Source organism: Hibiscus syriacus, unplaced genomic scaffold, assembly GCF_006381635.1.
Source record: "Hibiscus syriacus cultivar Baekdansim isolate YM2019G1 unplaced genomic scaffold, ASM638163v2 tig00005459_pilon, whole genome shotgun sequence".
NCBI classification, from domain to species: Eukaryota; Viridiplantae; Streptophyta; class Magnoliopsida; order Malvales; family Malvaceae; genus Hibiscus; species Hibiscus syriacus.
In genome coordinates, this window is record NW_024062058.1 from 39,255 (window position 1) to 54,038 (window position 14,784).

At 33.4% G+C, this 14,784-nt stretch overlaps 1 protein-coding gene across 1 annotated transcript; it reads left to right on the forward strand.

The window, feature by feature from the left end:
- Positions 1–12,522: 12,522 nt before the first annotated feature.
- Positions 12,523–14,784, forward strand: LOC120199484 (beta-amyrin 11-oxidase-like). The gene is made up of 7 exons (XM_039200540.1): positions 12,523–12,792; positions 12,878–13,357; positions 13,458–13,805; positions 13,894–13,972; positions 14,061–14,167; positions 14,266–14,387; positions 14,637–14,784. Exons 1-7 carry the CDS (start codon positions 12,562–12,564, stop codon positions 14,728–14,730), a joined length of 1,461 nt encoding a protein of 486 aa, XP_039056471.1. The 5' UTR covers positions 12,523–12,561; the 3' UTR covers positions 14,731–14,784.

The window sequence follows — 14,784 nt, forward strand, 5'->3', positions numbered from 1 at the left end:
CCTTTTCTTAATAATCTGTAGTGTCAATGATTTATATATTTTTAATATAAAATTAAAAAATAGATTGTTAATTTTATTTCTTTTTGAGGCCACAAACTAAAGGATCGAGTCGATGAAGATTCAATCTTACACCACCTAAAGAAAAATGATGAGTTAATTATATACTAAAGAAGTTGGATCTAAATTTGAAGCATCATATATTCATCATCATATATCATCAAAGGGTACATATGGGTCTTCCAGAAGAAACTCAGAGTGTATCCAGAAGTACAAGACAAGGGTAGTCATCAAAGGATTCACTCAAAAATTCAGTATAGACCTATTCGATACCTACTCTCCCGTAGCAATGATCTCAACGATCTGTGCATTATTTGCACTAACCTCTATTCACAAGTCACAACTACATCAAATGGATGTAAAGACTGTATTTCTGAATGAAGATCTAGATGAGGAGATCTATATAGAGCAACGCCTTGATTTTGAGGCGCATGGTACGGAAGGCAAAATGTGTAGGCTCAAAAAGTCTCTTCATGGCCTCAAACAGGATCCTAAATAATGGTACGAGAAATTTCACAAAATTATCCTTAATTTTGGTTTTGTTGTGAATCATTCGGATGCATACTCGTATTCGAGGATGTTTGGTGTTGATATCGTCATCATAAGTTTATATGTTGATGACATGTTGATTTTCAATACTAACATCGAGTCTATTAACAAAATAAAAGATTTTTTGTCTACTAAGTTTGAGATGACTGATTTGGGAGAAGTCGACATAATCTTTAAATCAAGCTCATTATAGTGAAAAAGTGTTAAAGAAATTTGACAATTTTGACGTCATCCCTGTTCGAACTCCTTATGACTCAAGCATACATCTCTTTAAAAATAAAGGAAATAACATTTCCCAAACAGAATATGTTAAAATAATTGGGTGCATGATGTTTTTAATGAACTATACTCAACCTGATATTGTCTAAGCTGTGAGCAGACTTAGTAGATATACTCACAACCCAAGTGGTGAACATTGGGCGCTCTTCGTCTCTTACTTAAGTACCTTAAGGGTATGATGGATTGGAGAGTTGAGTTTGTTGGCTATTCTGCGGTGTTAGAAGGATATTGTGATGCCAGTTGGGTTTCTGATAATGATGAAGTAAGCTCGATGAGTAGGTATATTTTTACTTTAGGTGGAGCAACGATCTCGTGAAAATTTGCAAAACAAACTTGTATAGCTCGTTCCACTATGGAGTCAGAGTTTATAGCTCTTGACTTAGATGGGCAAGAAGCTGAATGGCTCAGAAATTTATTAGCTGAAATTCCATTATGATGAAGACCGACTCTTCCAGTTTCCTTACTGTCTTATTCACAAGCTGCGATTAGTGTGGCTAAGAACCAACCTTACAATGGTAAGAAGAGACACATTTTCATAAGGAATGAATCTGTTAGACACTTGATAAGGAATGGAGTACTCTCTTTAGAGTATGTGAAGTCGGAAAGGAACCTAGTAGATCCGCTAAGTCGGAAACTGGTCCCAGATTCATCAAGGAGGATGGGTTTAAAGCCCATTGTTTGAGGAATTCATGGTGGATACCCAACTTAGTTATCTAAGTTCAATGTGATTAAACGAAATCATGGAAAGACTCATAGTGTACATTTCCCTACCTATCCCTATGAAGAACAATGTGCATGCCCAGGTTGAGCTTAATTAATCTTAATAAATTCATAGCCCAGACTTTAGGTGGTCTTAGTGAGAAAGACTTGATGAATTTACCGACTTTGGTTGAATATCTATTCTTAATAAGTTCATAACCAAGAGTTGAGTGGGTAATCCTAATTGAGAACGAAAAAAATGAACTTACCGCTAGATAGGTTGAGTTTTATGAAAACTCCTAAAGAATTTGAATCCAAAAGTTTGGATGATTCTAGTGAGAAGGACATATCGAATTCACCGATTAATGAGGTTGAATATTTGTTCTTAATGAACTCTTATCCTAGAATTTCGTTGGTTTGTTTTATAACGAACTTGAAAAAATTTACCATAACCTATTATGAGGTTGAGCTATTTTAGAAGCTCTTAATTATTTCATAGCCCGGTTTAAGGGTGGTTTATGTTATGATAAACTTGATGAAATAACCTACGTAAGTGAGAAGGATTAGCCACCTTCTCTGAAAAACGTTTGGGACGTTTTTCTAGTACACTTACTAAAATTCTGAGGCAAGATGGCCAAATATACACTTGTGTATATATCTTACACATCGAAGACTTCGGTGGATGAATGGGTTAGTTATGTGTTATGAGTTTACCCCTATCTTAGAAAGTTCAAGACTAGCTTCACTTATCTAAGAGAATGATTGCTCATCATCACTATGTACTAGTTCAAGATACACGTTCACTATTGCTTAAGCAACTAGCTCCGCTGTTGCTCTTCTAAGAAGATTATATTTCGAGTTTCAGAAGAATTCTTTCACATTAGAGGGGGAATGTTGGTAACGTGAAATATAATATCCCACATTGAGTGGGAAATACCGCTGGTTTGGGTATTTATAGTGTGCATTCTTCCCTCCCTTGTTGAGTGATAAAGAATAAAGGGCAATTTCGCGCACCGCCGCTGTTTCTGTCCGTTTGTCTCGTCTCGTCTCATCTCGTGCATGTGGTTGTGGTTCATGGCAATACGTGTCTTCAACACGTCCGCGCGGATTCTATCTTTTTAGAGAAAATTCGTAAGGAATTGTCTGAGCATAAAAGAAATGTGAAAGAATTGATTTAATATTTATAGGTTGCAGTGGTCTGGGTGATTTAAATTTCAGAGAGTAACAAGTGATTAATTAGCTGTTAAAACATTTTGATTTCTGAAAATTAAATCTATAACAGCCAATTTCTTGAATCAAGTGTGTGAAACGTTGGTGAACCTGAACGAGTATCAGGCTATGTTCCAAATTATTTTTTAAGTCGGTTACAGAGTAAATGCAAGAGTTATAAATATAAATGCATGAGTTACAAACGGCTGGATTTTAAATTTTTGAACCTGGACTGAATTAAGGCCAAGTTCACTCGTTGTGATAACAACTTCCAGACAGAATTAATTCATAAATTAATTAGAAATAATTACGATGCACGTTGGACCATTTTGCCCCTGACGTACAACCTATAAATAGAGAAGTATTGCTAGCTTCTCAACTCATCAATTCACTCAAAAATCTTTAAACTCTCTAAAAGCTTTCTAAGCTTCTTACTATTTTCGGTGATCAGAGGAGCAATACCATCGAAGTCCACTCTGGTTTTGGGTGTACGAAATCTCGAAGAGTTCGTGTTAACCTTGGGGACAATTCGCCTGAAGCAGCGATTATACACATCGGGACGAATTTGTTTCTAAGATAGAGGTTTCCACCATGACACAGTTTCAGTTGGTTCGATCATTCTTTATCATTTATTTATCCTGTCAGTGGTAACGTGTGAATTTTGCGGTATTCAATTCCAACATTATTTTAATTTTTAATTTTCATATCGAACATGAAATATCATTTTTTATCTTATATCTCATTTAATTTTTTATTTAGCCCTTAAATTAATTTGAGAAAAGAACATATTAAGGGATCCATCTTTTTCTAGCTTTGCACTTTAGCAACCAACTTTTTTATTCTTTTTATTTTAGTCACTAATCGGAATGTTTGAGATATAAGTCATTAATTGAATGAAGCCATAAGTGAATTTGGTCTATTCTCTTACTAAATCATTAGGGATAAAATTACTAAATGCAACATTTAGGTGAATGGGACTAATAACAAAGTGATACATTGGCAATGATAGTAATCCAACATTTGTGATTGATGATCTCGTGAATAAGGTTCATATAGGTAATAACAAATCATTTGTTGATTTGTTGACTGTTGTAAAATTCTGTCATTCATATTATGTAAATAATGTTAAAACTACAAAGATGATGAGGACTAGGGACACACTTAATCAAATCAATATCTTTTTTAAGTGGTGAATTAATATACATAATACACTTGGTGGTTGTGGGTAGAGGTGTTGATGTTAAACGGTCGGTTAACCGTTATAATAACTATGTGGTTTTTCTAACCGTAACATAATCATTAAAAAATAGTTAACCGCTAATGGTTAACCGTTATTAACGGTTCGGCTACAGGTTAACCTATTACAATTATTTGTCAAAATATTTTCATAATTCATAATAAAAAAGTGTAGCACTTAACACATACTTACACCGGTGTAAGTATGCACATCTCCCGATACCTTAGGACCTAACAATAAACACATAATTATATTGGTGTAAGTTTGTTTCTATATTTTCAAAGAAATAAAAAGTAAAAAATATATTAAGTTATTTGTATACAAATTTTATTAAAAATATATATATTATAAATAATATAAAATTATATTAAGTTATCTGTGTAAAAATATAATAAATTAGAAATATAATTATAAAATTAATTTATTAACAGTTAACCAACAAAATTCGTAACTGTATCCTTAACGGTTAATTATTATTTTTAACAGTTCGATTAACTAAAACCGTTTAATATTAATGGTTCAATTAATTAACATGTTAAATGTTTTGAATGTGAAAAAAAGTGAGAAAGAATAAACACGAGCTAAGCGAACTCGATGGTAAAAGAATTATTGTTACTCTTTGAGTTTTCGAGTTTGAGCATTATAGATGTCAAAAATGTAAAAGTTCAATGTCAAATGATTAAGAGTATTAATCAAATATATATTAAATTATACTTACCCCAAATTAATAACAAAATTGAAAGAAGAAAAAACAATGCACAACTATCAACAAACTAAAGAACGAAAAATTAAATGCGAGTTGAGCGGTTTATTTAATACACCCAAATTTATTCTTCTCCTTATAATTCATATTTGACCTTGAAGCTTCAGTCAAGAAAATTCCTTGAATGCATTTGGGGTGATGGCTAATGGAAGTATGATTTGTATATATATATAAAGTCAACCTGATTAAAGTACGAGCTATCCTTTAATATTCCTACAAATCCAACACATAAGAATATTGAATCAACACATTCCACGAAATTTCATACAATATAAAACATACTAAAAAAAACAGTAAGACGATTGACGACGGGGTTTCAATGGAGGGAAGCGTTAAGGTAAGGACGACCCCAAAGTATTCAGTTCTTACAGGTCCGCGCAACGCAGAACCCATTGTCTGCTAACCAAATTTGAAAGAAACAGCAGCAGACCCAGTAATTTAGAATATGACTACTTAACAAAGACGCTAAACTTTGATTATTTATTTTTCCTACTTTTCATGTCTCGATCAATGTTGAATTGCTGGTTGCAGTAAACCCTCGACGCTATACATGCATGTCAAAATGTCATGAAATCCAAGGCCTTAAAATGATAATGACACGAAAATAACTAATGGTTCATCACCAACTTGAATTTGAGTTTAAAAAATTATTTTTAGGGTAAAGTACACAAATGATCCCCATTATAGGGTGTTGTTTTTTTAAGTCATTGACTATTAAAAGTTACGAAATGGTCACCTGACTATTCATATGTTCTAAACTCATCATTTTTCGTTAAAAATATTATAGTCGTCTAAGCTGAACATTAACATATTAGCTGAGATGTGATAGTCTTTTGAGATTCATGGATTAAATTTTATCATATCCTAGTCAATAAGTTAATATCCAACAGTAAATTTGCAAGCTTATAACCAAAAAGATGTTTTCGACGTAAACGTGTTTAAATTAAAAAAATAAACTTATGATCCATCTAAATATATATAAATGAGGATAATGGAACATTTTTGCTCAAATTAATTGAAAGATGTATAACAACCTTGCACTCTAAAAGTACACTCATGACTCTCTTCGTCTAAATAGAAAAAGGAGAACTACATAAGCGTTAAAATAAATCACTAAAGACAATGTTATAGATCCCTCTAGAGATAAATTGAAATTACAATCGAAGTATTGAAATTCATAAAATTGAAAATGGTAACTCTGCCCAAATAAGATAATGTGAACTGTGTAATTCCTTCATGGAAGAATAGTTGATATTAGTGTCATAGATCCTTCCACTCGAATACCTTAGTTTGAGCCACAAACCAATAACCATCGCGAACCCTTGCATTCAGGGATGGACCGAGGGTTGCTGAGGATGCGATCGCACGCCTATTTAAATTTCCTTATATTTTAGATTTTATCTTTGTATTTTCTATTGATTACCTAATTTCGCACCTCCTAAAATTTTATAACTTCACATCCCCTAAAATTTTAAATATAACTTCGTAAATTCGCACCTCTGACATAAATTTCTATGTTCGTCCATGCTTGTATTGTTCATTAGTGTTTAAATTATACATTATTTTATGATTAATTACTCATTGATTAGATAATTTTAGTTGTTAACTTAGGCCTTTTCATTCATTTTCGATGTAGGACATTGAATTCCAGAAATTATACTAAGAACAACGAAATCGTGCAACTTTTGATTTTTCTGGATTCATGGCAGGATTAGTGGGCACGACTTGGGACATGACACACCCGACATGGCATCTAGTCTGCAGCTGACATGGCGATGATGTGTCGACTGATGTGATGATGATGTGGCAGGTGATGTGGCACCCAATCAATAGCTTCTAGAAGACCCAATCAACAGCTTCTAGAAGATTCGATCAGCAGTGGCGTGGAGAATGAGATTTAGCCAAATTTTAATTCTAAATTAGGATTTATCTTGATTTTATTTATAGGAATTATCTTTAGGAATTATCGTTTGTTTTGAATGTTATTTTCTAGATCTTTTGAGGACTATAAATACCCTAGTGGGGTAAGCCTCTAAGCATCGATTTTCATTCAGAATTCATTCAACTCTTACTTCTTTCTTTCTTTAGATTTATAAAAGTTTTTATTTTCCTTTTATTTTTCAAGTTACTTTATTTTTATTTCAAAATGCTAAGTATGATTTATACCATGCTTAGCTAAGTTTTCTATAGCCAAGGGTTAGAGCAGTGACTCGATTCTAAGTCGTGAGAATCGAAAAACCCTTCATACCCTAAAGGGTTACATTTTCAGTTTTCGGAAATCAAGGAACGGTAATCGACCATCCTTTTATAATTAAGGCGATTTCATTTCAAAAAGTGCACGTTGGAATTGAATTTCGATTTCAATTAATATTTGAGAAGAAGGATCGGCCTATGGCACATTCGACTTCCCGGGAACAACTTAGCGGCGGTCCGCTATGGGGAACTGAAATCGGGTCAGATTCTCAGTAGAGACAATAGAATCTGAGTTGGGTTTTTTCCATAATTTAAAAACGTTGAATTAATAAGTGATTGTCGCTCACAAAGAGTTAAGATCTGAAAAATTGATTTTAGATTCTCAATCATTTGAGAGAAAAACAAGTTACAAGGGTTGGGATTAAATCGAGACAAAGCTTTAGTCCAAGGCTGATTTTTACCAATTGAATTTTATTTTCTTAATTTACTATTTTATTTTATTTCAATCATTTTTATTACTTCACTTCAACTCTCTAAAATCTCCCATCTAATTTCTTTTACAAATCACGCGTGAAGCAAGCTCAAAAGCGAGGACATCGTCAAACTCCTAGTCCTTGTGGATCGACCCTTACTCTCACTACCCTACCTATTCTTATTTATTTTGTTGAGATTAAAGCTATTTATTTTGACATTATAACGACAGTGTGTCAATTGTTCATCAACATTTTTTCAATTTTTTTTCTTTGGATATTAAGAAACGAATTTGATTTGAAAATTCTGATTTTAAATTTTGCCACTCAAATGTAGAATTTGAAATTCCTATTGCAAGTGAAAAATTAAAAAAGCATATTTCTATTCTTTTGTAATTCTACATTGTTATAAGCAGCCTTGTTTGATATAGAATATATACATGTATGCGTTTCTTATAATAATATATACAACGTATATCTCAGTTTAGTAATTTTATTTATTGTGTGGAATCATATCTGCTTTTTGTGTTGGAATGCAAATATAGATATTATCTACTTGTATAAATTTTTGCACGTTAGTATCTTTTATGTAAATTTTATGTGGGCATTCCTATCATATTAGTTTTTACTGCGTCATGGATATTTTGTGAAATATAAAGCTGAAAATGATACTTTATTAAACCAAAGACAATGACATTATATAGCCTTACAGGAGAAACAAAGAAACAACAGAAGCAAGCTAGAAACTAGGAAACAAACTCCACACTACGTAAAACAGACTCCACTACATAATCAGCTATAAACTAGGAAACAGACTCCACTACGTAAAACAGACTCCACTATATAATCTCCTAAATACTCGTAGATGACTTATTCAACTAAGACAAATTCAAACTCCAACATACCCTCCCTTAAGCTTAACTCTCCTGAATTCAGCTTACTTCAGACAAGTTAACAATTCCAAGTAATGCTCTTAGTTTCTCGAACTGCTCCAGCTTCAACGGCTTCGTAAAGATATCCGCAACTTGGTTTTCTGTTGCACAATACTCCAACTTAACAGTCTCGCCATTCACCAGCTCTCTGAGATAATGAAACCTTACTTCGATATGCTTACTTTTCCCGTGAAGGACTGGATGCTTGGACAAAGCAATCGTCGAACTGTTGTCACAATGAATGACGGTTGCAGACTCTTCTTCAGCTCCAATCTTCTCTAAGATCCTTCTAATCCACACACATTGACAATAACAAAACGCAGCAGCAATATATTCGGCCTCAGTGGTGGAAAGGGCGACAACAGGCTGCTTTTTCGATGCCCAAAAAATCGCACTAGACCCTATCAAAAACACACAGCCCGTTGTGCTTCTCCGATCATCCAAATCGCCGGCGTAGTCGCTATCCGTGAATGCCATAAGTCTCGTACTGCTGCTTTCACTTCTCCTGTAGAAGATTCCAAATTCGATTGTACCTTTTAAGTATCTTAAGATCCTCTTCGCAGAAAGCCAATGAGACATCCTTGGATTTGCCATGAATCGACTTATGAGACATACTCCATACATTAAATTCGGCCTGGTCACTGTTAGATACATAAGACTCCCAACCAATCGCTTGAACATAGTTTCATCCACCTTCTCGCCATTCTCATCTTTTGTGAGCTTCGTTCTCGGCACAATTGGATTTTTAACAACATTGCTTTCTTCCATTCCAAACCTTGCAAAAACTTCACGAGCATACCGTTTTTGACAAATAAAAATCCCGTCAACACTCTGTTGCACCTCTACACCAAGAAAATATCATTTAGATAAACTCATAAAATAGGGGTGACGAGTTTGTTCTGTACTATAACATTTACCGTAGATCCCAAATTAATTTTAAAGATGATTTAACTTATTAATTTTTTTACCTACATTATCTATTGGAAAGAAAAAAAACCATTAAAATGATATCAGGCTCAACGTAATAAAATGTTACAACTATTCAGTCACGTCCATGAATTATTTATGAGTAATTACCCAGGAAATTTATAGACTTTAATCATATATTAATAAAATGTTAACAAATGTCCTTTCTTGGATTGATGAAATTTGAACTAAGAACACAAATGTATATATCTGTTATGGAATATTGTCTGAGATAAAAAAAAATATTCAACCACCGGAGAGTGCAATAATTTAAGAGAATCAAGAGGCTGCCAGTCCAACACGAGACTTCATATTTAACATTCTTCAACTAAAACTCATTGAAAATTATTTCCAAGGAATCTCACGATTAAAAAACATATTTTTAGGAGTTACTGAAAAATACTCCCTTTGTCTTAATCAATGTGTCTATCATTGAATATCAAAAAGTTAAATTTTTTAAAATTTTGACCATTATTATTTTAAATATTTTAAATAATTAAATTTTGTAAAATATATTTTAAAAACTACTTGGTTAAAGATTTAAAATATATTTTTTTTCATATTTTTACTAATAATAAAATTTAAATAATGATGAGTCAAAATTAAAAAATTGACCCAAAAAAGTAAACAGTTAGCAGATTTAACGAGTAATCAAAATCTTAAATTTGATTGTTTTGAATGTGAAAATAATAGGAGACTTTTGGAAGGCGACACAAATTGATCAAGAAATCTTGTAAAAGAATAATAATAATAATAATAATAATAATAATAATAATAATAATAATAATAATAATAAAATTATAATTTAATTCATTTAAATGTTGATATCTTAGAAATCGCCATGGTTTCCCAATGAATTCCAAGAAGAATATTATTATGCTAAAGTTTAACATCCAATAAATTGAATAAAAAATAAAAAAAAATTAGAAATTTGTTGTAACTGATATGATAAGTTCAAATAAAATATTTTTTAAAAAAAAATATTGAAAGAACATGACAAATTTTAAAATCATTGTAATAGATATAATGGCAAAATTTTTATGATAATGGTCTGGAAAATAAATTACTCGAATAATGGTGAATGAAAATTATTTGCTCGAGTAATATATTTACTGGACCAAGGTGTGACGCAAGGATCCCGATGTGTCTTTGATTGAAATGTGAGGAGACGTCATGACTGCCCTGTGTCTCTCCCTCCATACACACATCTCTCCCTCCATACAGACATCTCCCCCTACATACACACCGGTCTAATTTTATTATTCTTACACCTAAATCTGGGAAGAATATTCTTTGAAACATAAATTAGATAAAGATTAATTATGAAAAACATTATAATAAAATTAAAAAGAAAAACAAACGAAGTACAATAGGGGGAGTTGTATTACAGTCCTGACGTCCCTCCACGCTTCAATCGAAGACGCAGTGAGGTCCCTGCATCACATCGTAGTCCTGTACTAAATCCATTATTCGAGTAAATAATCCCGATTTACCATTATTCAAGCACTTTTTTTACCATTATCGTAAAAAATTTACCAAAGTACCATAGATCTAATAAAATGATGTCTTGTATTTCTCTAATATTTTTAAGTGGGGACATTATTTCCCTAAAAAGCCAGGAGAATAGTTCAAACTTGTTTTATTGAAGGGGTAGGTGATCTCAATTAAATTAAAACTATCATTTTTCAACCGAAACTCTTAAGTCACCTGCTATAAAAAAATCGTTTCTTTTAATTGAGTGAAGTTCATTAGAATGAAGAGAGAAAAAAATGCACAACGATCAACAAACCAATGAACGGAAAATTAAATGCGAGTCAAGCGGTTTGATTAATACACACAAATATATTCTTCACCTTACAATTCATATTTGACTTTGAAGCTTCAGTCAATAAAACATCTTGAATACATGTGGAATGATGGCTAAGGAAGTATGGTTAGTGTGTGTATATATATATTTATATATAAAGTCAACCTAATTAACGTAGTGTAAACCAGTGAATTTTTTTAATTAATCATCGATATCTGATTTATTGACCGATTAATTCAGATCAGATTTTACAAAGGTCCATTATGAGAGTAATCCTCCCAATCCGTAAAAATCTAGTGTCTCATCTTATTAGATCAACCGGTTATTATTGGTGTGTGAAGTGTCTTTTAATATTCCTACAAATCCAACACTTATGAAAATAGGATCAACAAGGTGCACTCCATCACTTCAACGATATTTCATACAATAGGAAAATAAAAAAGTAAAATTTATCAGTTAGACGATTGACGACGGCGTTTCAATGGAGGGTAGCGTTAAGGTAAGGACGACCCCAAAGTCTTCAGTTCTTACAGGTCCACGCAAAGCAGAACCCATTGTCTGCTAATCAAATTTTAAAGAAATAGCAGCAGACCCAATAGTTTAGAATATTTATATTTCCTACTTTTCAGGTCTCGGTCAATGTTGAATTGCTGGTTGCAGTAATCCCACGACACTATACCTGCATGTTAAAAGAATCAGCCTGGATGCTTACCTTAGAGTATCCCAAAATCAGTCTCGCGGTCTATAAACTTGTGACTTAATACATGAGAACAACATTTAGGTCAGGATTCATACAATGGCCAGTCGGGAAACATGCATAGAGGAAAAGAAAAGATAAGAAAAGAATAAATGAATTCTTATAATATATATATATATATATATATATTCACAACGAATATCCCAATTCAATAATTTTATTAATTATTGATTCAATTTATAAAAAAATTAAAAAATAAACTATAAATTGTATAATACAAAAATATTATCCCGGTGTCGGTATGATTTTTTTTTTTAATCTCATCACCAACGCTTCGGATAATTACTCACAACAGACGCAACAGTTCGAATTTATAATATCAAAAAATAACAATATTTCATTTAATCAAAAGAACAATATTTTTTTAATCACAAAGACAACTTAATGGGTTTATAATATAAAAAATACTTTTAAAAATTAAACTATAACTTAAATAATATAAAAATTATTATTCCATGTCTCATCACCAATGCTTCGGATAATTACTCATAATAGAATGCATATAAAAAATTACATAAACATAAAATAAAAACATTGACTATTCTAGAGAACAATATACGTACAGCGATTTGTGTCTATAAAAGGAAGCACGTTCGAACCCGAAAATGTGTATCGAGAGGCAAAAAGAGAGAGGAAAAATAAAATGGGGCTAGAATTGCTGAGTTCAATCCTGGCAGTTGTGGCTGCAACATATGTTATTGTGTTTGGTTTCTTAAAAAATATAAATGAATGGTACTATGTTACTAGGTTGGGGAAGAAGAAAAACACCCTGCCTCCTGGTGATATGGGATGGCCCTTCATCGGCCACATCTATTCCTTCTTCAAAGCTTTCAATTCCCAGGACCCAGACACCTTCATCACCGACTTGATTAAAAGCTTATTTATAAGCTTCTTAATCGTCTCTTCTTTTTCATCCTTGAAATGCTTGTCGTCTGACGTGCAAGGGAATTTGTGGTTGCAGGCATGGGAAAACAGGCATTTACAAAACCCATTTGTTTGGGAGTCCAACCATCATAGTCTGCAGTCCGGAGCTCTGCCGCAAGGCATTGGCCGATGAACACGTTCTGTTCGGCTACCCTTCATCGGCAAAACAACTAGCGGGGAAGAAATCGCTGTATGGAATTACAGCCACGGAGCACAGGCGTTTGCGTAAGATAGCGATGAATCCCATCAATGGAGACGAAGCACTAGCCTCCCATATCGAGCTTATCGAAGGGATTGTGACCAGCTCATTGGAAGAGCTTTCCTCCATGAAAGGACCCTCCAATTTCTTCTATGAGATGAGGAAGATCACTTTCAAGGTTATCGCACACATTGTGTTGGGCACCACTGAAGAGTCGGTTCTTTCGTCACTGGTTAAATGTTACAACGACTTGTTCCCCGGCATTGTTTCCGTGCCCGTTAATATCCCTGGTTTTGTGTTCCATCGAGCACTTAAGGTGAATTAATTTCGTCTATCCTATCAATTGTGAACTTTTGTTTTCATCAGATATAAGACGAGCTCTGATTATATATACCAAACTTTGATATGTTCATTAGGCCAGAAAAATGCTGCTCAAGATATTTAAAGACAAAGTAGCAGAAAGAAGAGCCAAAAGTAAGGAGCCCGACTCCAAGAAAGAAATGATTGATTATTTCATGGAAGCAGAATACGACAATGGTGAAAAACTGGATGATGAGCATCTCATGGATTTGTTGCTGATATTCTTGTTCGCCGGTCACGAAACCGCGGCTCACACTGCAATGTGGGCAACCATCTACCTCCATCACCATCCTGAAATGTTGCAAAAAGCAAAGGAAGAACAGCAGGGGGTCATAAAGAGAAGGCCATCTTCCCAGAATGGCCTGACCCTCACTGAAATCAAGCAGATGGTCTATCTGCCCAAGGTTCGTTGTCTTATAATTAACTCAGATGGTCGACAGCACTATATGTAGTACGTAACAAATTAACCGTGCTGCGTTTGATTCCTTGCAGGTGATTGATGAGTCGATGAGAAGAGCCAATTTCGCCTTCACGCTGTTTCGTCAGGTTGAAACTGATGTTAACCTTAATGGTTAGTTTTCTAAACTTTGTTTCTTCGTTTTTCTCGAAAATACTTTCAATGTTTGTCTCAAAGAATAAAGGGTTCCTTTGATTTACAGGTTATACCATACCTAATGGATGGAAAGTTTTGGTTTGGAGTAGGGCTATTCATATGGATCCTACCATTTATCCAAACCCAAAAGAGTTTCTTCCTTCGAGATGGGAGGTCAGTAAAACAAATAAATATACCAAATTCATATATGAAGAGGACTTTGCTTCACATATACCAAGGAATGATGTTAATTGACACTCACCTAAATGCAGAACCCTGGATTGAAGGGGAAAAATTTCATTCCCTTTGGAGGAGGGAGCAGATTCTGCCCTGGTTCTGAGCTAGGCAAACTGGAGGTCTCCATTTTCCTCCACTATTTCCTCCTCAATTACAAGTAAGTTCTTATTCTCTCTGTTTTTTTTTCATGCCTATTACAAGTAAACAATTACTTTGAATTCTAAAAGAAATTGCAAAAGTCTTCCCACAATAAATATCCAAAGAAAAAAAAACATGCATCAGCGTGCAGAACCATGATCACCCTGAAAATTTTAAAGTAATATATTTTTATTCATCTAGAATTTTAGACATTCGTCTTTCACTTACCCTCAACACTCATAACTTTAATTCATTTTATATTCTGCAGGCTTGAAGAGATAAACACAAATGTACCGACTATCACCCTACCATTGACACGTCCGGCAGATAACTGTCTCGCAAGAATCGTTAAGCTTCCATAATCATGTCGACTGGAATTAAATTGTTACTTTCCCTTCTTCACCTTATTTCTACCT